This window comes from Hippocampus comes, unplaced genomic scaffold (assembly GCF_001891065.2).
Source record: "Hippocampus comes isolate QL1 unplaced genomic scaffold, H_comes_QL1_v1.1 scaffold174, whole genome shotgun sequence".
Taxonomy (NCBI): Eukaryota; Metazoa; Chordata; class Actinopteri; order Syngnathiformes; family Syngnathidae; genus Hippocampus; species Hippocampus comes.
In genome coordinates this window covers 142,315-164,028 of record NW_017805983.1, presented here as the reverse complement: position 1 = coordinate 164,028, position 21,714 = coordinate 142,315, and the positions used below count along the sequence as shown (strand labels likewise).

General features: G+C 44.4%; 1 protein-coding gene across 15 annotated transcripts in view; it reads left to right on the top strand.

The window, feature by feature from the left end:
• Nucleotides 1-21,714, top strand: part of nrxn3b (neurexin 3b) — a 215,121-nt gene that overhangs the window by 53,463 nt on the left and 139,944 nt on the right. For 11 of the 15 annotated variants that reach the window (XM_019891069.1, XM_019891081.1, XM_019891074.1 and 8 more), the window contains exons 3-5: nt 2,467-2,484; nt 3,046-3,072; nt 4,229-4,240. In XM_019891069.1, the coding sequence (XP_019746628.1) occupies nt 2,467-2,484; nt 3,046-3,072; nt 4,229-4,240 (57 nt within the window). The remainder of the gene's footprint in view (nt 1-2,466; nt 2,485-3,045; nt 3,073-4,228; nt 4,241-21,714) is intronic. The other 4 variants (XM_019891083.1, XM_019891076.1, XM_019891075.1 and 1 more) reach the window with 1 other exon arrangement.

Here is a 21,714-nt window from a genome sequence, read left to right as displayed (position 1 = left end):
TCACAACTTGAAAAGGCCTAATTAAGGCGCATCGAGCAGGTCCTTCTCGATGCTGTGGATACTAATTAGGGCGTAGGATTCTCGTCGACCCTGTTTTGTCCATTTTTACAAGAGCGCATGCTCGCACGACACGGCAAAGGCCGATTGGTGAGGCATACTTCTCATCCACTCATCAGACGGTACCGTCAGTCTCTGAGGTGCGCTAGCAACTTGTGCCGCAAACAGTTGGCATTGAAACGCATGTAGTCTCTTGTCCCGCGCGAATGGAGATGTATGAGCGCGACTAACTGTGTCAGGACGACGTGCTTAAATTAGACGCCCCTCGCTCTCCGCGCCCGCTGACTTTCGGCTCGCAGGTCCGCCATCTCTGACACGTGCTCCATTTTGCCGTCATCATTAATCTCGACCGCATTACGTTCCTGCTATTAGCTTTGGAAATATTCATACATTTATGGTAATGATGCGGATATCGGCCCCCATTCTCTTTCATTCAATTAACTCGGGGTGACGTGAAGTCTGTTGAAAACCTCGGGTTCTTACAATGTGATATTCATAAGGTCAAGGTTATTAAGAGCCAGACTCGATTATTCAAAGAGTATGTAAAGCGATGGCTCGTTTAAAAACCCCGCATGACTCATCTGGAATGAGGAGTTGACGACACTTTTTGCTTTAAAATATACACTGGTGTGATAGAAGGGCCGTAATTGATGGCTCGGCTGAGCAAACTGTTAAGCAAGTGCTGAAATGGTGCCTTCGGGCTTAGCTTGAGGGATTAATAAACAGACACGGGGAAAAAAATGACAGTTACAATAATCTTACTATAAAAAGTAGGTCACGGGGCAGGAAAAAAAAAAAAAAAGAAAAATGGTGCAGTGATTCCAGTGCAGGGGGGGGGGGGCATTTGTGCCCCGTGCCCAAGCTGAAAATGATGTTTGGATTTGAGTTGTGAAAATAGAGCAGGGATTACGCTCGGACCACATGTCCTCAACAGCACATTGGCTTGTTGTGGAGCATGTCGCATCAAGAGAAAAGGGCTTTATCTGCATCTGGGACTGGTTGTTTGACACGCAAACCCAATCCACGCGCTCGCGTTTTTACACATATGCATATGTGCTAAAAAACAAAAACAAAAATCAAGCGATGGCTGCTGGTTCAGGCGTAAGGCATTTATTTGTGCTCCAAAGGCGGCAGCGGCGCCGCCGCCGTCGTCCTTCAGCTGGCCGTCGTCTCCCCATCCCCCAACAGCCACAATTTGTCCTTCCCTTTGGTTTGCCAATGTCATTCTTCTTACGTGGGCTGAAAAGTGGCAGCCATTTTGAGCTCCCCAGCGGAGACAGAAAAAAACAATCTCACCTCAGGAGCCACTTTTTTTCCACGCGTTTGTCTTGATGCGCTGCCTCTGGAAAGTCTACTCTTCATATGGCTCGATTCAAACTCTTTTTTTTTTTTTTTTATACACATCCCTTAATGGTGCCAGTTAGAGGGAAAAATGGATTGAAATCATCCTTCATGATCCAGTGGCGTGGTGGCACGGTTGATGAGTGCTTCCACTTCACGGTTCCCAGGTTCAAAGGGGTTCATGTATGGAAATGGCCCACAGGTACTCCAGTTTCCTTCCGCACGCCAAAAACACGCTTCGCTCTTATCTGGCCGTGGGTGTAAATGGTCGCTTGTGTATATGCGACCTACGATTGGCCGGCGAGGACGATAAGCAGGATACAAAAAGGTTGAATGGATGGATCCAGTGTTGCAACACAGGCAAGGCCAAAGCAAAAAGCACTTGCTTTCAAAAGAAAATCTCCAAACGCTACTGAGATAAAGACACTAGATATCTACTCAAATATATCTCCGTTTATTTTTATCCATTACATTAGAATGTGAAATTTGCACACTGCAGGACATTTCTGCACACCAACTTCATTTGTTGTCATGAGCATTCCCCTGAAAATCCCCACTGGGAGTTGAATTTGTGTCAAGAAGAAAAGAGGTTGCAATGGGGGTCCACGTGGTGGGGGTAGGAGGTAGAAAGGGGTCTGACAAGAGCATTTTGAGATCCAAAACAACTCGCAGCACCATAAATCCTCACCTGCGGATTTATGTTTGACGTACGTGTGAGGCACCCTGTGTGACGTGGGTGCGGAATATTATCTTATTTTAACAATATTCAATTTTTTTTTTTCCTGAGTTCTTTGCCAAATATCTCATGTCAATCTGACTCCCTTTAACGGATGGGACAGATTCAACTTTTTCTCTCCACAGCAGATTTCATGTGAAGTTGTCTTTTTGATCGTGCATGTCAAGGGGCAGCCCTTTGCTCCTTACATGGGGGGTAAAAAAAACCAAACTCTTGATTGGTGGGGTCCTTTTTCGAGTTTGCATGCCAGATGAACATGCAAAAATGCTGAAGTGTGTTGTTAATTGAGACCTTGTTTGCTTTCTCTTTCTTATCTTTTGGAAAATCCACAGCAGTCCACAGAGCACCAGGTGAGTCCAAAGACAACCTCCCCCTTTCCTTTCCCAGGCATTCATTTGCAAATGTTTGTTTGTTTCTTTTACTTTTCCAATAATTGTACTTCCTGCATCACAGCGTTGTGCTAATGACTCGGGCTCGTTGGTTCAAACATGTTTTGAAACAACATTTTGATGTAGTAAAAGGAGCAAAGTGGCCAGGTGGTCGGCCTAGTTTCTCCATTGCAATTCCTGTTTGAGGTCTGCATAGACTAGAGAATTGTCCCCCCCCCCCCCCCCCCCTTTTTTTTTTTTTTGTTTTTTTTTTTTTTTTGCATTAAGAATGAGACTGAGAAATAATTGGTGGTGAAAACAAAAGAGTATGCCGGCCCGAGGCTTTTGCCCAGCGCTGTTTGTACCCAGGTTGTTGCTCAATTTTCTATGAATGAAACAAAAGCTTTCAAATGCACTCTGGGAAGCTTTTAATTTTGGCGGTCATGCTTCGCCATCCTGCAAAGCATGCATCGTGACAATACGTGTCGTATTGGTGTGCTCCGCTTGAGTTCACTCTGTTTCTGTCTGATGTTTCTATTTAAGGCCTCGCGCACCTCAAGGCAGAGCAAGGTACGCTTCTCTTTCTTTGTACATCTCGCCGAGTTGTTTGTCCTCTCCACCTGACTTGCTTTTGGGGCACAATTTTACGCCGTGTGCCTTCGCTACCTGTCTGTGTGCATTTGTTGCAAAGCTCAGGGTGGGGTGGGGGGAGGGGGGTGGGGTGCATGTCAGCATGGTATGATCTCATCTCACCTTAGTCTTACCCAGTATTTTGTGGATTACATAACTGTGTGCACTGCCCCGTAGCGAACATGCAAGTGACTAAAATGTTCTGAACTGACCCTTGTTGAGAAACGGCTTAGATAAAGAAGTCAAAAGGTTTGCGTTTAGTTCAAACTAGCGTGATCTCAAGTTCATTTGATTTGCTGGTTTTCATCGTATCGTCATTGCCCGCTGGTTCTTCAAGTGTGATTTTTTTTTTTTAGGCTATTTTTACTTCATCAATGGTGCACTATTCTTGTTTGTAATTTTGCCAATCGCGCTATTTTTCAAGAAGCAGGAATCCATTTTTTTGCTCGCATGCAAACCTTCTCATTGGAATGACAAACGCCTTCGATTCCGGAATCCTTTTTGTCGATTGATTTTGATTTCAAAAACAGAGACTGGAGATTTTATTTGAACTCATGACCATAATTTCCATAATCGCAATAATTGTAAGTGAAACGTTGGCTCATCAATATCAAAAAGCTAGCATGAAAACGAGCACTAACGTGAGAGGTTCTGCTTGACCCGACAGTATTCTTGACCGCTAAAGTAGGCCACTGTGGTTGCCATGCCAACGGCAAAGGCATTACAGTACTCTCCTTGTCTCCTCCCCTTTAATAATGCACTGTTAGCATCATTGTAAACCTTACAAAAACTATATATACTTCCAGATGTTGCATCTTAATGGCCATAGCAGAGTACCCAAATACACTTGTCACGGTACTCGGCCAGTCTTGCGTTGAGTTTCAATTTTGTCTGTGGAATGTGCTACCCATGACCATTTTTTTTTTTGAATGCCATCCTTTCTGCATGAAAGTTTAAGCTGACGTTGTTGAGGCTTACCTAAAACTAACTCCAGCTTGTTGTTGTAACTTTCTTGCTGCCTTGCTGCTCTCTTCTACCGGGGATGAACTTCTGCTTTCCTTTCTCTCTCTGGACCCCTTCTCTCTACAATCTATAGGTAGAAACAAAGGTACAGCAGCTCCTTTTTATACCACCTCACTGTATAGTGTGCGTGTGTGTGCGTGTGCGCAAGTGTGTTGGCTTTCGTGGGTCCCCTGCCAGTGGCCAATCATTCCTTCTCGCATATGTTCATGAAATTTCGTGATATCCTTGTGCCATATGTTTGGGCCTGAGACGAGATGTCGTCCGTTGCGTGACCGATGAGCGATGGAACGGAGACTCGAGTGGCGATGGAAAGAAATACGATGTCGGCGTCGCACGCTCGAGAGGAAAGACCTTAATTATTGCTGTTTAACAGAAAATGATGAGCGTCTGCTCCAATATAGATCACTCACTGTCCTTGCAAGCGGTGAAAATTAACGACAGCGGGAAGATGCATTTGGGTGTACCTGAATGTTAATCTATGTGAGCGCCTAATTGGATGTGACAGCTCATTTCTGGACGAAAAGAAGTTGATTGGTAAATTCGACCTGACATTTGGCTGCGACTGTGTCTTGCAACGATGCAGTCCTCATTTGTGACTCACTGCTTGTGTGTTTGTGAGTGTGTGTGTGTCTCCTTGAGCGCCATGTTGGAGAAATGAATTGACCCTGAACTCCTAGCTCCCTTTTGCTATGCCCGTCCAGGTTTTTCGTGCATGCCAATCCCGTGTTGTGTTGGTGATGCGGTCACGCTAACGTAGCACGGTCAGGTGCGCTGCAGCTGGACGTCTAAGCTCAGTTATCGCTGATGAGGATCACGTTGGGCGATTGGGGGCGAGGGCGGCGAGTAGAGGCGATAAACATGCTCCTCTGCGACGTTCTTCCCGCTGCTACCGGGCACCGGTTTCTTCCAGAACACTTTGCGGAGTCTCACACCAGGCTCGGTCACTTTGTTGCACCAACTGGAGGAGAGCTTTCGACCCTTCTCACATCAAGCCATGCCAAGCACCATTTTTCTTTCACGCTTTTTTTCTCCAGTAAACCACGCTGATTGATTTTTCTTTCCATTTCTGAAGATGTGTGGGTCATGTCTAGATTTGTCATTGCGCTATTTGAAGACAGGATCCGCCCTATTCTGCTTGTGATTGCTAAGCAGCTGTTCATTTCACTTGTACGATCAGTAATGTGGTATTTTGGTGCCCAAAAAAAAGCTTTGTATTACGAGCCAAAAATTCTAGTAATTGAGTAAACTTGATCTCCGCTGCCGCTGTTGTATAACCGGATGAGAGAGGCCCACGTTTTCCACTTGGAGTCCACTGAGAGTTCCAGTTGACTCCTCTTGTCCAAGGACATGCAAACCCAGTGCATTAGGGATTCTAAATTAATGATGGATCTAAAAGTGCATCTCAGGATCACCGTTGCTGCGCAAAACTTGCAGGATTCGATGCGTAACTTTCTATGGAATACCCAAGAGAAATATTCTCTCATGACTGTAAAATTTTCATAATTGTGGCGACTGACCCACAAGGGATCGACTTTCACCAGTGGAGGTTTAAATGTATTGAGTTTTGCTTTTGTAGTGAAAGGAGAACTAGCGACATGAAATTGGCCACAGAGGAGAATAAAATTCACCGCCGTGGAACTTTATTGCGGTGTGTAATCACCTTGAAACAAGGTAGTATTTGTCGAAATTGGGGACAAGACACGATTAAAATCTATCCAGCGATCTATTCATTGTCAGAGTTCGGCTTTGTTTCATATCCTTGCCGAGAGAACGGAAAAGCGAGTTTCCCTGTTTTGATTGACTCATTGAGATTCAGCAGCACCAGGTGGTATTTATTGAGTTTGGCATGTGTTGCTTTGCACTTTTGGTAAACAGCTATTAATGGCCAGAAGCTAAACCTGAAATTGAGTTCAACTCCTCATTACTCGATCACAGACCAGCCCAGAATTGTGGGGACGGAATCTGAAGTTGCTGAAATTGAGGCTATTGGTCAAATTGATTTTAGCCCGGTCCAGCTGCTCCTCAAGCGGTTGGCAAAGACAAAGTGCATCAATGGAAAAGCTCCCTCTAGACCTGTGGCATTTCTTCCTGTGTCGAAAAGAATACACGTCCAACCTGACTACAGCCCTTGTTATTGTTCCAAGCCATGACCTAAATTGTTCTGAATCTTGCCTGAAAGGAAAAAGTTTCCAAGAGTGGAACAGTGTGTGAAGTGCTGTTGTAGTGTTTTCCTCACATTGAGCCTGTTTGCTCAAGAATTGTACCTGCGGCTTTAAAAACGGTCAACATGAGTTCACCTCGAAAAGCCGTCAACCTCCGATAACAAGCGAAGATGTATAGCAGCTCACGCTAGTAGCCAACATTAGCGGGTGACCCCAGGACCGAGAGTTCACCATCCCTGAAGCCTCACAATGTTCACCAATTGTAGTTAATTCCATTTTTAAGCGACCGATGTCTCTCTTCACACTAAAATCAGTGAAGTTATGTCGAAACTGTGAGCCGAGCTATATTGATTTTCTTATATTCGTTCCGATCAGTGCATTTTGCCATTCCAGCATTTCTTCCCTTTGCTGCCGTTTCCTTTCATATCGTCTTCATTCACATTCTTGTCGCGTCCCGTCGTTCCCCTTAGGCATGAAGTGCAGACAGCCCTGTAAGCTACAATGCACAATTCGCTTCTTCTCTCATACATTCCCCAGTTCCAGCCAGACCATTGGTTGGCCTCACACCCCTCCTCCGGCCCATCTTTCTATTTTTCCTCTCATCACTCCTCCCCCACAGCTCTCTTGCTAGCGACCTCTGGGATCAACCGAGCAAGACTGATTCTCACTTTTTCACGGATCATATAGTGCGTCAGCAGTTACGCAATGGCGTGAAAGCCCGTGCAAGAGACAGGGACCACGTCAATATGTAACCATCATATTTTCACAAAGGCTGGTTCTGACCCAAAGAATATATCTGGGTAATCAAGGCGCTAAATAGAAAAGCTGTTTGCGGAGACATTCTCGTAATATTATGACCAGTCGTTCCACTCGTTTGCTACATAATGTGAGCCACTCCGTCGAGTTTCCCCATGAGTCAGCAAAATGGCACATTCTGTACTCGTAGTAGACATTTATTTAAAAACTGCAATGCTGCATACCGTTTGAGAGCCGTCTAAGATCGTATGAATAGGAACTATGCAAAGAAGTAGGTTAAGATGTATCTAGAAGGGCTGCGTACAAGTGAGTGAGTGAAGGAAAGGCTAAGGAATGCGTGGGAAACTTGTTTGTGTGAGGGACGTGTTGGGGTGAGGTGGATAATTGATGGCAGTCATGCACAGACGCTCACACCGGAAAGAAAATAAACAAACATGGCAGCAGATTGACGCGGACACGCACAGTCTGCTGCTGGAACACTACGGACTCTCCTCTCCCTTTTACCCTTTGTTTCGGCCATCGATCCGAATTGCAGTTGGGCATTCCCTTAAGATTTTTCTGTCAACATTCGCCTCAAACTCGGAGTTCCTTGCCGACCATTTCATCAGGCGAAAATAACGATCAAATTAGAACAAGCGATAAAGACTCGGAATGTTCAGTGTAAATGTTCAGCAGGAGTCATCCGAGTTATCAATAACATCCCCAAATCAACTTGATCAAGCAGGCTCCATGCCTAGTCTTGCTCATGCCTGCGATAATTGTGAGGGGTCCTTGCAGGGAGTCGCGTCGTATCGCGTCGAGTTAAACTATATGACATCCAGCATACGTTTGCATGGTGACTGTTGATGGGCGATACACTCGAGCCTCTTAAGACTCATTCTTGTGCATAATCAATATCTCTTTTGGGCATGATGCCGATTATTCAGCCGAGCATGAAGCGGGGCAGCGGGGATGGAGGATGGAGGCCTAAGGCGTGTACTTGAAGAAAGCGGCGGGTCCAGGGAAATGGATGAGATGAAACAAAATGGGTTGAGGGTTCCATTCCCCAGTCATTACCTGACACGCCACACATGGGTGAGAACATCCCCGACCTTCCATTTGCTCTCACGCTGACGCTGTGCGCTCAGATGTGTTAATGTCGGAGTCGGATCATCCGTGTCTTTGAACATGAATCTGATACTGACATGTGGGTGTCTGCCCCTGCCCCCTGTGTGAAGGCCATGATAAATTATAAAACATATTTGCTTTTTCGAAGATCAGCAGAGGAAGTGTGACGCCACTCAAAGTCACATCATTCATGCATAAGTGCTCCACTTTGTCATGGCCGGCGGCTGGCCAGATCTGCATTTGATTTCTTCCCATCCTCACATTTTTTTTTAATTCTCATTACACTCATTAGCTCGTTGTGCGTAGAGCGAAAGTCATGTTGTACAAGTGACTGTCAGACAGCAATCATTTTATTTTTACTTTGCCACTGGAGGTGGGCTGGCTATACAATCGCTGCATCAACAACTGAAAGGGTGTGAAGTCATACCAACATTGGACATTTAGGTGTGATACAACCCTGATTGGCATACCAGTGAAATATAATAAAATGATATCGATTCTTTTTTTCCTTCCTTTTCACAATGGAAACTTGACTGCTTTGATGAAGCCGGCTTTTTCAAGCAGATGGCAATGGATTTAGGCTCTATCCGATTTTGTTTTTGAATATTTGTTGGATGCTTTGTGTTTCGGCTTGTCCCTGTGCTGCAAGGCACACAGTGAGTGAAGTTAAGAGTGTCTCATGGTTAAATGATGTGACCGTTTCAGGCACTCACAGGGCTTTGAAACACTAAGTAATTGGTTTTCCTGGCAGAATGGGGCCATGGTCATAGCTTAAGGCCAGCGTGTAGCTGTGGCCTGCTTGAAACCTTTTTGGGTAGACGTGCTAAACCAGGCACAAAATGGACAACTATTTAGCATGCAGATTTCGAATGAATACGATGGCTATGAGCTCGGAAGGGCACTGAAGGCGTTTCCCGTAGCTTGCGAAATGTTCGCCGATGTGAATTGAAGATTCAATATCTTTCAAGCCGCCGCGACTTCCCGTCTTGCTCTCGCATCCAAAATGTCCACAGCAGTCTTTGCCATTTTTCAGTGCACTTGAGCAAATATATGCACCAGTCCTGTGCTGTGATCTTGGAGTAGGACTGTGGGTGCGTGCGCGTGCGTCTGTGTGCCTGTGAACGCAGTACTGGTGTTTGATGTGTCGCCGCAGTGAGACTGGCTGGTTGCTGCAAAGGCTCGGGCAGCCCCCGGCACAGGAAAAGCTTCCTACTTTATATATATAGTGGCCTACATGCCACTGACTCTTCAGGGAGACTATCAGCGGGAAATTTCCAAGAATGATGGAGGTTGTAGTTATGAGGGGAATTCATCGGTGACGGGGGAATGGCTACAATATTTTCTTCACTCTTTCAACAATCTTTATTGTTTTCCTTTCAAAGGCCCGCCTCTTCCCTGTCAGCATTCAATTTTTTTCTGCATAATGAATTGCATCCATTTACGCTCGTTCATATTTCACTCGCTCATTCGGAGCGCAAATATTCCGCACATGTGAAAATAACTTTTGTTAGAACGGTTCAAATAGCTCCGCCTGCCGCCTCGACTCTAACAAGCTCCAATAAATGATTTGTATTGGTTGGTACCTTAAAAAATACATGCTGTCCAATATTTTTGTTCGGGTGGGCTTTCAGTGTTGTGCAACTGAGGTAACACAAACACAACCCTGCAATTGATCCCATGGACAAATCTACAGCTGAATTTCCTAACCAGACAATTCCAATGAAATAATTAATTCAGTAAGAGCCAAGTCCAAATACTTAACAATGCTAAACTTCCAATTAAAATTACAGTAAAATTAATTGTGCAGTAATCTTCGAAAGTATTTATTGCAAAAAAAAGTGTATTTAAAAAAAAAAAAAAGCATTTTAGAATAATCAAAAACACCTCATCAAGAAATAGGTCCAAAAAAACAAGATGTCTGTCTTTCAATCCATTCAGCAGATGTCATGTTTCCGCGGACGGTTGTTTGAGCATCTTTGAACTGTTGATCGCTGTGGTAATAATGTGCCTTTCAAAATCTTACTTTCAAGTGCTTGTTCGGTAACAAAAGGCTGTTTTCACACATGCCCGACACATTTCAAGTAAGCTAAAGGACTCATTTGATCCATCGCTTTGCAAGTGAGACATCAAGTGAGTCATGAGTGTGCAGCATTTGCTATAAATACGCGTGATCCGTCGCTCTTGTCAAGCTACGTCGGTTTGAAGTGGTCATTTGAATTTGCATAAACAATAAGCCACTATTTCCGTATTTTTATTTGACTGCCAACGGCAAGGCACATTTACATTTCTCACATGCTTTTTTTTTTTTCTTTTTCTCCGGTTTGCAAAGGTTTGAACTCTTGGCATGGAACAGCCAGTGAGAAATGTCTCAGCCATGTGTTGCTCGGCTCCAAATGCAGTGAAAATCTTTGTTTTCCACACTGGCAGAGACAAGCTGTCTGAAGTTCGGCGGCCGTCTTTCTCCCTGATGTTGCAAATTTGACATTTCTTACTGATTATGGCGAGTAGACTTGGTTTAGTGTAATGAACCGGTTCCCCGGTTTCTACTTAACTACACTAGCTATACTTAACTGCGTTTGCTATGCTAGCCATGAATAGCTTAGTTGAATATTTATCTTCGAATGGTCCAAGTGTGATTTCTTGCTTTTTGCTCCAAATAATTGATCTACATATGCCGTAAATGTCATAGCGCTCATAAATCTTGAATGGCATTCAGTTCATTCCCTCAGCACCTCCTCCAATTCATTTTCCTCCAGGTTATGGCGCGCACGCAGGTCGGAGATTTCGCGGAATTTGTTTTTATTATGTTTGCCCTTGAATCCGCAATGGAGTCCAATATTAAGCTTGAAACATTTCTCGCAACGCTGCAGTCCCACCTTTATGATGATATATGAACTTTGTAAAAGGACTCATGGTTATTTTTCTTTATCTTTCCTGTGCTCTTTGTTTGAATCCTTCCCGGCCTTGCCCGATGTGTCCGCTTGTAATTGAGTCATTTTCTCCTTCCAACTCGCAGCTGTTTCAAGGTGACCTCTCGCTATTGTTTGGGCTCTGTATTTTTGTCTCGCTGGCTCGCCGGTGTAATCACTGCATTTCACACAATGAAATGGGTCACCTGTGGCAGTGGGACATCATTCCTCACCCGGCATACGTTGTTTCACAGTGGGAAATGTCAGCACGCAGACAAGAGCGTAATGGATATTCCGCACGAATCATCCCCGTCTTGTGTTTCTCCGCCTCGGACTGATTTTGTGTGTGATTGGGAGTTATTAATACTGAGTCCGAGTATCTCCTCTTCCTCTTCCTCCTCCTTCTCTCCTCTTGAACCTGATACCAAAAACCTCCGTTTATTTCGAGCACTAATCTTGATGTCTATTGATTGGCGAATCTGCCCTGTGTACAATTTCAGTGCTGGATTAGAACATTTCTCATCACAATGAGTCGTCATAATAATACTAATAATAATTACCAACATTCGTTGGGTGTCTGGTGGGAAATGTTCTCCACTGTTTATGCCACAGCATTTCCATCACACTGAGGTCAGTACGCTGACCGTTGCATTCCAGAAGAAGTCATTTCTTCTTTTGAAGTCATTCTCTTGTTGGTTTCTTCAGTTCTTTGGGTTCGTGTCATGCTGCATCTCCCATCTTCTGTTGAGTTTCAACTGGCAGACAGACATTCAAGTTATTTTGAAAAATGGATTAACTTCATTTTCCCCTTGATGATAGCTATCCATCTGCACTAATACCTCGGCAGTGATGTTTGTGGCTACGCGAGCAGGTTGTTCGAAACGAGCTCACAGAATCCCACAATTTCCATTTACCCTGGATACATTGTATTTGACATCTCCCAGTCAGTCCTTTTGTCTCCAGTGTCAGTTCAGCCTTTCTTTAAGATGAAGTCTTTATCCCGAGAGATCCACATGCTAGTGAGTCATGCTCATATGGGATCTTACAAAGCTTTTAGATCAAACTGCGAAGTCTGACACCCATTTAAAAGCTCGCTTGGAATCATGCGTATCATACCAAACCTGCTGTCACTTCTTGCTATGACGGGTGTTTTGAGCACATGAAATTCGACTTTTGGACATTTTCAATAAAGTAGCACCGATTTAATAAAATGCATGTGGATCGTGCACATTTTTGAAATTCTTTGAGGCCCATTTTCTTGACTTAAAAGTTTTCTCCCCTTGCGGAGAGAGCAGTCACTCACCCTGTGTTTTCCTCCCCTCCTGGTCGATAAAATTAAATGACTCGATTGAGATGTTTGTGCTTTCATTTGAAAGCAATGTGAAATCCCTCAGTGTTAAATAGTGGGAGAATGCAGCTCTTGTTTAATGCCCTGCTTGTGTGATTAATTGGTCAGTAGGCGTCCCAGACGGCGCTCTGGCTCTGATCAGAAATAAAAAAAATATTCAGCCACCCAGTGTACACTGCTGAAAAACAAAGTATGACACCTCAACTTCATTTTTAGAGCACTTCAAAAAACAAACTGTAACAAAGTGCAGTACAAAAAAAAACCCCGAACATAAAACACGACAAATATTCATTATGATAATAAACAAATGAATAAGTAAATAGGGCCACTATAATATAACTATTTGTCAAAAAAAGTTTTCTATTACACTCTCCCGATGCACCTGCCAATTTGGTGGGAAAATGTCGATTAAACTTCAGACTACAAAAAAGCAGGTCTAAATGGTGGCGCAGTCTAAAAATACAACCTAGAAAGTACTCCACTCTTGTCTTTTTCAACTGAAACCATCAGCATATGTTTATTAGTCCACGGTAATGAGGCAGGCGAGGGTGGCTTCACGAAACTCCGTTTAAAGACATCATCACTTGGGCAACATGAGCCAGATGATGAAAAGGTTCCTGATTGTGTGTTTCTCCGGAGACCGATAGAGGTGTGCGAGGAGCAGGCAGGTGGGAGCGAGCCGCCAGCCCAAAGAGTGTTTGGGACCCTCACGAGCCGAGTGCCGCTGTCACAGCTGTGTTTGACATGCATTAAGGATGAGAGGCACTTGTCTGGCTCGCACCCGTCCCGCTCACTTCATCGTCCTCCCCGACTCCCTATTCTTTGGTCTTGTGACTGATTTGGCTCATTAGGATCGGGAGAAGGAGAATTAATTACTGTCATTAAGTGAGCCATGCTGCTCCCCACTCTCGGGCGCTGCGGTGGCAAGGCAGTGGAGTGTGAACAGCTGGGAGGGGCGACGAGAATGGAATGTGCAAGACGGAAAGAAGACCAGTTCGGCGCACGGAAAGGATAACCGCCCAAGAGTAAAACGAGCCCTAAAAGAAACAAGGACGCTATCCCATGCGGATAAAGAGAAAGCAAATAAAATGGAGACGGAAGAGAAGAGGCACAGACAGTAAAATGGAGGCCTGATGCCAAAGGGAAAAAAACAAGAGGATGAGGGGCATGCACAAAGAGGAGGGACTTGAGCCGGGTTTTTTGTTTTTTGGCTGGGCTGCATGTTAATGCGCCTCAGCGTATTGTTCAGCTCAGGGAGCTGGAAAAAAAATTATAATCCAGGTCAGGGGGAGGAGAAAGAGAGAGAGAGAGAGATGAAGGCAGCATATAAAAGAGGAAGAGGTCAGAGACATTAAGAGATGAGAATGCAAGGAGGGGAAAGAAAAAGAACATTATCATCCTGCATAATGACCACCCTGGCGTCTGTTTCCACTCCTCCGCTTTTCCGTATACATTGCAATACATATCGGGTGATAAATGTGTTTGCGGGAAATATCACCTGCAAAAGAATGCCCCCCTTTCAAGTTCCGTGTGTGTGTGTGTGTGTGTGTGTGTGTGTGTGTGTGTGTGTGTGTTGGTGCTTTTTTTTGACTCTCGAGGAAGATGCTTGAATCCAGAAGGCCCTAGGGCAGAGCCACTTGAGAACATCCCCTGCAATTCAAGTGACCCGCTTTACTGATGCGGGCTCGTTTCACCGCTTCAAGTGGCATTTCATTTAGCTTCCATCATTTGTCTTTGCTTTGCCAGACTCTTGACACCACTTCATTATTTTTTTTTGGGGTTGTGTGTCGGCATTTGTCTTTTGCTTTGGTGTTTTGGCGTAGTCATTATTATCATCAGTTCCTCTCTCTCGCTCTCTCTCTTTATACATATATAATATACGTACACTATATGTGGTCCCGTGGACCTACAAGGAAGAGCGTTTTGCAGATTCACGTGAGTCGGTTGACAATTATCTTTGGGCCAATAGCCTCGCTGCCCTCCAAGTGTTGATGCTTCAAGACCAGCCGATGTTGACGGCCACACGTTCCGACAAGGTCTATTAGGGAGAGTTTCCAGCTTTGACACAGCTGTGTTTTACTTTGTTTGTTTTAGCACCTGAGCCACACTTGGGTATTCAACGTACCTGGATACAGAAATAGCAAAATGCTGATGGAAATTTATGAGACGGTGATAAATGTGTTGAATATTCTCTTACGACATGACGCTGCATTGGTGTTTGGTTGTGTTCGCCGGACTTCACTTTACACTCTTGGTTGGCTCTATTCAGTGGAGACAACCTTTCCTCAGAAAAATCAGCACTCAAGTATAGATAATTGAAAAATCTACTTTCTGTAAGTCCAGTAATGAAGCATTTGTATTTTATTACCTCCCACTACTGCGTGATAGAAAAAAAATGCGACACTATACGGCTCGTTTATTCCTCTAAAACAGTTGGCCTGCTCTAGCCATTATTCCACAATACCATAACGTATTTAAAACATCAAGCATGACTTTAAACATTGACGAGACAAATGTCAATATGTCTCCCCTTGAACGCCCACACTTTCCCCACTCGTCAGTTCAAAAGATGGCTCAATGTGGCATATTTGGCATTCGTGACTCATGAGCGCACAATACGCGGCACGGGTGTCACCTCACCCAGATCAGATGTAAAATGAGAAACAAAACTTGAGAAGCAACAAGAGACAACAAGTGAGAGGCAAGCCACGCAGAGTGAAGGGAAATGATCCCAGGAAGCTTGAGAGGATCCGAGATGCTCGTTTTATCGTTCCTGCAATACAAAGCGCTGCTCTGAGGTATACAAAAAGCTGACAGTATATGAGAAGATGAAACTGTAAAAAAAAAAAAAAAAAACACGCATCCTGGAGAAAGCGAGGCATTCGTTGAATGCAAATGCTCCCGTTCTACGCGCTGCCGTCTGAGCTCAAAAGATGTTTCAATCTAATTGTCGTCGTCTCGTGTGAGTTGTGCATGTTATCCACCGCCGTCATAATCATCACAATGTTCATAATTTCTACCTCATAGCTGGCACGGGTAATCTTGACAGGTCTTGATTGATACTCATAACAGATCATCTTGGCGACTCTCGTATTGCGTGCATGTCTGTGTTGTTAATGAGCAAAGGTTAAGCTTTGAAGAGACCGTTCTGTCCCTCGTATAAATCATCTTTGGCATATGCAGATCACGTGGATGATGAGCTCAGTGGAAGAGTCGATTGGAAATAAATGGAGCGCGGCGACCGAATAAAAATGAGTTCCTTCTTTCTAACTGGCCATGACATTAAAAAAAAAAAAAAAAAAAAGTTAACTCATGTTTACCAGAATGGCTTAAAATATAACACTATCATGCTAGGAAGTTTCAAAAAGCAAACAAAGGCCAAGTTCCTTGTTGTTGCCGTAAGGCCGATGAATTCACAGATCGCCATAATCTTCACATTAACATTATTGATCAATTGTGTACCCAGATATAATAGTCCGGTGTTGCTTCAGGCAATCAATGTTGTGAAAAAAAAAAACAAGGTATACTGACAAGCACAGAGTGTATTGGGATGTCCCCTTAGCGCATAATATAATTTAGTACATTGATCTCTGAACGCTAAAACCCTTAAAACATCCAATCGTCGCTGATTGGATGGGAATGTAAATCCAGCGGCCAATAATGTTTTCACCATACCTGAAGTCTGGGCAAAAGTTTGGCACGCGTACCCGTCCATGCGTGGACTGGAACTACGACTTCTGTACGGAAATCTTTTTTTATGCAAAGCCACGGATTTTATCAATGCATTGACTTAATATTTAGCCATCGATCAGGCTCAGCTAAGCACATTTTTTTGGGTTAATGTTCATCACATTAAATTAATTCTTCAAGATTATTGAATATTAGCACCGGGATTTCATTCGCAATGGTGTTTGTTTTAACCGACCAAACCTTCCACGTCATCATTATCATTGAACTTGGGGGGGCCATCTTGGACCTTGTGGGACAATTATCTCCACCTGCTATGCTTGTTGCTAATCCAAGTCGTCAACAACAAATTGCCACTGAGTGAACTTCCCCCAGATGCTTTGGGATGTTGAAGTCACAGTAGCCCCGAAGCCCTAACCAACCTTGAACCCCCCCACCCCGCTTCATTGTCTGCATGTCTCGACTGCAGGAAGGCCTCATTTTCATTTGGACTTCAATTTCAAAAACTGTCTTTGAAGACTTTCCCCATGAACATCCGTCTCCTCTCAAAGAAAGACGAGACGGGGGTGGAGAAGAAATGATGGAAGCCTTTTTTAAATCTATTTTATTTTTGTGTGTGTGTGCATCCATCTACAATGTTTACTGTCACGGCTGGCGTGCAGGAATGAAAACTGCTTCCCCACGTGTATTGTGTTGTATATTTGCAGGGAACGGTAACAAATTAGAGGGAATTTTGTTACGCCTTGGGTCTGTGAAGAACAAAGCCATTTATCTTTTCACATCTCCCTCTTCTCCACCTGCAGCCAAACTCTCAGCGAGCTTCCCTTTTCCACTTGCCTTGCCTTGTCTCCCCTGCAGCAAAAAAGAGCTGCGCTCTTAGCTCCTGTGAAGAAGGAGCGTCACTGTACAAACCTTTGGTCGATGGCGTTGAAGCACGAAATGCATTCATCTCTGTTTCATGAGCAGGGGAGGACAAATACAAACAAATGAGCATCCGGAGCAGATTGTGAAGTAAAAAAAAAAAAAAAAAAAGTGATGGCAATGTACCATTAGAACAGTTGTGCAGCACACGTTCGCTAAATACTCTTCCGGTCTATGATTGACACGCGCGATTTATCGAAAGATGGCGATGGCTTGTTGCTTTCAGAACATTATGACCACCTGCTTTTCCTCCACTAGCTCCAATTTACTCGGATTTATCAGAAGCACACTGTGCATCGTTAAACCCAACATATTTGCCTCAAGGAATTGTGACTCAGATCTTGCCGAATGAGTCACACTCACAAAAGCCAAAATGGCATTTCCACCGAAACTCTTTGACATATGAATTGCGGCATGCATTGAAGCGCTTTGTGTGTGCCTTTCTTCTGCTTTAGTGAGGCAATCAGACTTTCCTGAGACCATTTCATGTCGCGTGTAATTTTACCGCCCGTATGCAAACTCTCAAAAATGAAGTGGCAGGGCTTGTGGGGTGCTCATGAATATGCTCCTGCCCGTTTGAGTGTTTTGGATTTGCTGTCGTGATTTGGGTTTGATTTCGGGTTAGGGTTGCATTTTCTTGAAGTTGTCACATACACAAGTCTGAACGTGAATACGTAAACTTCAAAACACACGTCTATGGATTTAAGGTTATATGTGGATTTGTTTTAGATGTACACGGCGCAAGAAAAACATCCATCGTTCCTCCACGCTCATGTCCTGAGTGTGTTTATCTCTCAAGGGTAGCTGGTAGGTTGGGCAGTGGGATGGAACAAGTGACTTTGTGATTGTCCACTTCATCTGGACTGTCTTCCTCTTTGGCACGCCTTTAAAGAGATGATTAGACCTTGCCCCCGATGCTCACCCCCACTGAAAGTCTCGATCTCTAGTCTAGAATTAGCCGTGCACAGAACGGTGATTTTGGGCAGACGCAAACATGCTTCACCCCACCCCCCACCCCACCCCCTCTCTTTCCTCTTTGTGTAAAGGAAGTATTTTAAAAAAACGGTTTAACAAAGTGTAAAGTAGTCAGCGTACATTTCGTATGCCAAATGTAACATCATAAATTTACTGCTCCTTCAAAATTTCTGAACACACAGTCATCTCAATCACAGACAACAAAAGTGAGCACACCCCAAAGTGAAACTGTCCAAATTTTATATGGTCACCATTATTTTCTTGCCTTTCGTTTTTTTTTTTTTTTTTTGGTGGTTCAGTACAATTGTTTCCAACACTGCTCTGAACTCCTCCCAAAGTTTGTTGAATTTAGCGTCATTACGCTGACCAAAGTACTTGAGTCAAGAGTGGAGCGACAAATACGAGCATGTAGCCCGAATGTCCAAAGCTACGTTGTTGTTCTTGAAACGGTAAACGACTTCGGACTGAAACAACAGTGCATCTGCTGGATGAAGCCAATCAATATTTCGCCTCAATTTGCTCATGAATCGATTTCACACAATTGGCCAAACTATCACTTATTTCTCTCACGGCTTCCTTCTCCAGTCATGCCATTGGGCTTTAAGAATACAATAAATAGCCATCGGCGGTAGTGCACTTTATTTACACACTCTCTTCTGTCTATTCCTTCCGAGTAGTAGTTTACTATCTGCAGTACGAGGGCCTTAAAATAACCCGGCTCCGAAGCAGTGTGGGTTGACTGATTTTTTTATGAGCGCCATGAAGGGTCGACGCGGCATAATCCTCTTTCGCTGATCTCCCTTCGCCCATCTGCTCCATCGCCGTTCCTCCTTCTTCTCATCGCTCAGGCTTCCTGATAGTGCAGATACAGCCGTGAAGATACAACTTGGAGCACAAACTATTCTCATTGCAAATATGGAGCATTTGTCACGCTGGATTAGGGGGGCTCTTCTGTGGTGCTTTTGCAAAGTGATGAGAGGTCAAAGGAGCGCAATGCTCAGCAAAACCCTCCGCTGATGTCTTCACTCCATGCAAGAGCATGTGAGAATCGACGTGATCTCTGTGCGGTTGTTTTTGTTGGAAAGATTTTCACTCGGTTGTGCAATCCGGAGTCGCATTGTCTTCTCCGTATAATCCTATCTACTTCTGAACACCGGCGCAAAGCAGTCTTAGAATAACCAGTATGGCAGCAACACGCAATTTCTCTGACAAGCCAAACATGAGCTCTCTTGCCAGATATATTTTTTCAAACCTTGAAAAGGTCCTTCTTTTAAAAGGATAGGCAATGTCACTCAGAAAATGACGAGCTCCTGAGGATTTTAGAGGGAGCTTATCTTCATGAAAAGTCCATTTCTAAAAGTCACACCAGAGTTGCATTGGTCACGAAAATCTTTCGTGACCTTTCTGGTGGAGGCATGATTAAAAGGTGATTTTCGAATTTTCTCGTGTACAAAGACGTGCCAACACTAAAACACTCTGGGCTCTACAGGTATTTTCATGAGTGGCGTAAATACTGTGCGGCATGCCACGTAACTATCCAGGGGCGGGTTTGAGCCAGTGTGAGAGGGAGGTTTGCGCCGCTGTGAGAGTAGTCAAGACCAACTTCCGCCATGGCCAATCAAAATGGCTCCTTTCATTCTCAGCATGCTAGTCGCGCAATAGAGTATCGGCATAGCAGAGCACACATCTGCCCGGGGAAGTGGGCACTTGGAGGCTACCCCCCCCCCCACTCCGATAGTGTACCTCCACATTGCTGTGTTGGCCGGTGGTTTGAAAAAATCTAGAGAATACAATGATTGGGAGGGTTTTATCCCTGCTGTTCACATATCTGATGAATTACGATGACGTCTGGCATGCTGTACGCGATTATTTATTTTTTTCCCTGACACAGACGCATCCCATGTTCATCGATATTCTCCACATGACGACAGACGTAAATCGGATTTGACATGACATCATACCTGTGTGTTACAGAAGGCCTCTGATGGAACGTTTGCATCACAAAATTCACACTCTATATCATCTCTGGCTCACCTTTGATGTTTCCTCAGGCAATTTGGTCTCATCTCTGTCTTTCTCCCCACCTAATCTTTTCCCTTTCCTCTAGCTTTTATCTTTCCTCCGTCTTCATCTCCCTTTCTCTTAGTCTCCCTTCTAATCATTTTCACTCTGCCTTCCCCCTCCTCTCCCCTGCTCTCCTTGCTTTTGCTGTGGGTGTACTAAGCAGGGATTAGGCGTGATTGAAGTGCTGACGTGAGGGTTCTTCTTCCGAGGCCTCTTATCCTCCGCAGTCCCCCTGAGAGACTTTTCATTGCTGGGCTTCACCAGCAGTTGTGGGCCTCGGTTTCTCCAAGTCCTCCCCATGGAAATAGCCTCTCTTCACGCCCCTCTGCCTTATCCCCAATAGCTTTTGAGCCTTCGCCTGATAGATGTGTGGCTCGGCCCTGATACAGCTCTCCGCTGGCCAGGATGGAGTCCAACTTTTGAATTTTTTTTTTAGACTTTTCTTGAAAGGGACTTTCTTCTTGCGATTTTATATCAGAGCCTGAGCCCTTTCACTGACAGGTTCTTTCGCCACGCTCCCTCCCTTCCCCGGGTGATGCTTAACAAAAGGGTGTCACAAGCTAGTCCAATTGGCTTCAAGATTTAGCGTGGACCACATCATTGAAGGCTAATGACTCTAATTGGCCCACTTAGTTCGCCCTCTAAGGTGTTCAAATCAAACAGCACAGACTTTCAAGGGTTGCCGTTCGCCGCCATTGTCGCGCTGTGATCTCGCTGGAGAGGTCGCAATGTCTTTCTTTGATGTAACGTACGCCTACAACACCGCATCGCGGTCGAAGCGCATGCAAATGGAGAAGCGCGTAGATGTCAAGCCGTCTTGCATGAGTGGGTTGCGCCAGTCGCTTTGCGCGGCCTAATTCTTAATTACATTCGTCTCCCATCCACTACCGCGCTGATGGGGATTAACACATAAATGAGTGGGAAATGTGTGCTGCAGCGTGCGCAGGGCATATTGTGCGCTTTATTCAAGCCTCCTTCACCTGCAATTGAGTTAGTCTTTGAAGTCAAGTAGTAAAAAAAGAAAACAGGGGAGCCAGAGGAAGAAAAAAAAAACTATTATATGCAGAGTGTGGCGTTGGCCTCAGGGGCGAAGAGTGAGAATATTCATGACACTGCTTGTTTCAAAGTTTGTTGATTTAGCCACTATTTGATTTTTTTTTTCCTCTTTGCTTTTCTTTCCCTGCTTGTGTTTTAAAGATTGCGTGTGTTTGCTCAAGACGAGCTGTGCTTACCTTTTATCCTTAAATAACATAGATGTCTTTGGTACAACACAGTGTACCTCACAATCTAAGGGGCGGGGGGAGAAATCATTTATATATATTTGTATGTATAGATGTACACCCGCCTGGACAAAGTCAACATGGCCGTTTGCTTATGAGGTCGTCCTTTGTGACTCACCACTCTATGTATTTGAGCTTTATGGGTTTTTTTTTTGTTTTGTTTTTTTGTGTGTCTGCCTGTGAAGCGTGAAGATGGTACTTGTCACCCTGTGGACTTTAACATAATGGACAACTGCGATCAATTACTTGGTGAGGTCATCCTTGGTGGGGTTCGGTAGAATGTGTATCTGTGCTGACTGTTTTTTTTTTTTTTTTTTTTGTTTTTTTTACCCAAATCTCCAGTGATAAGC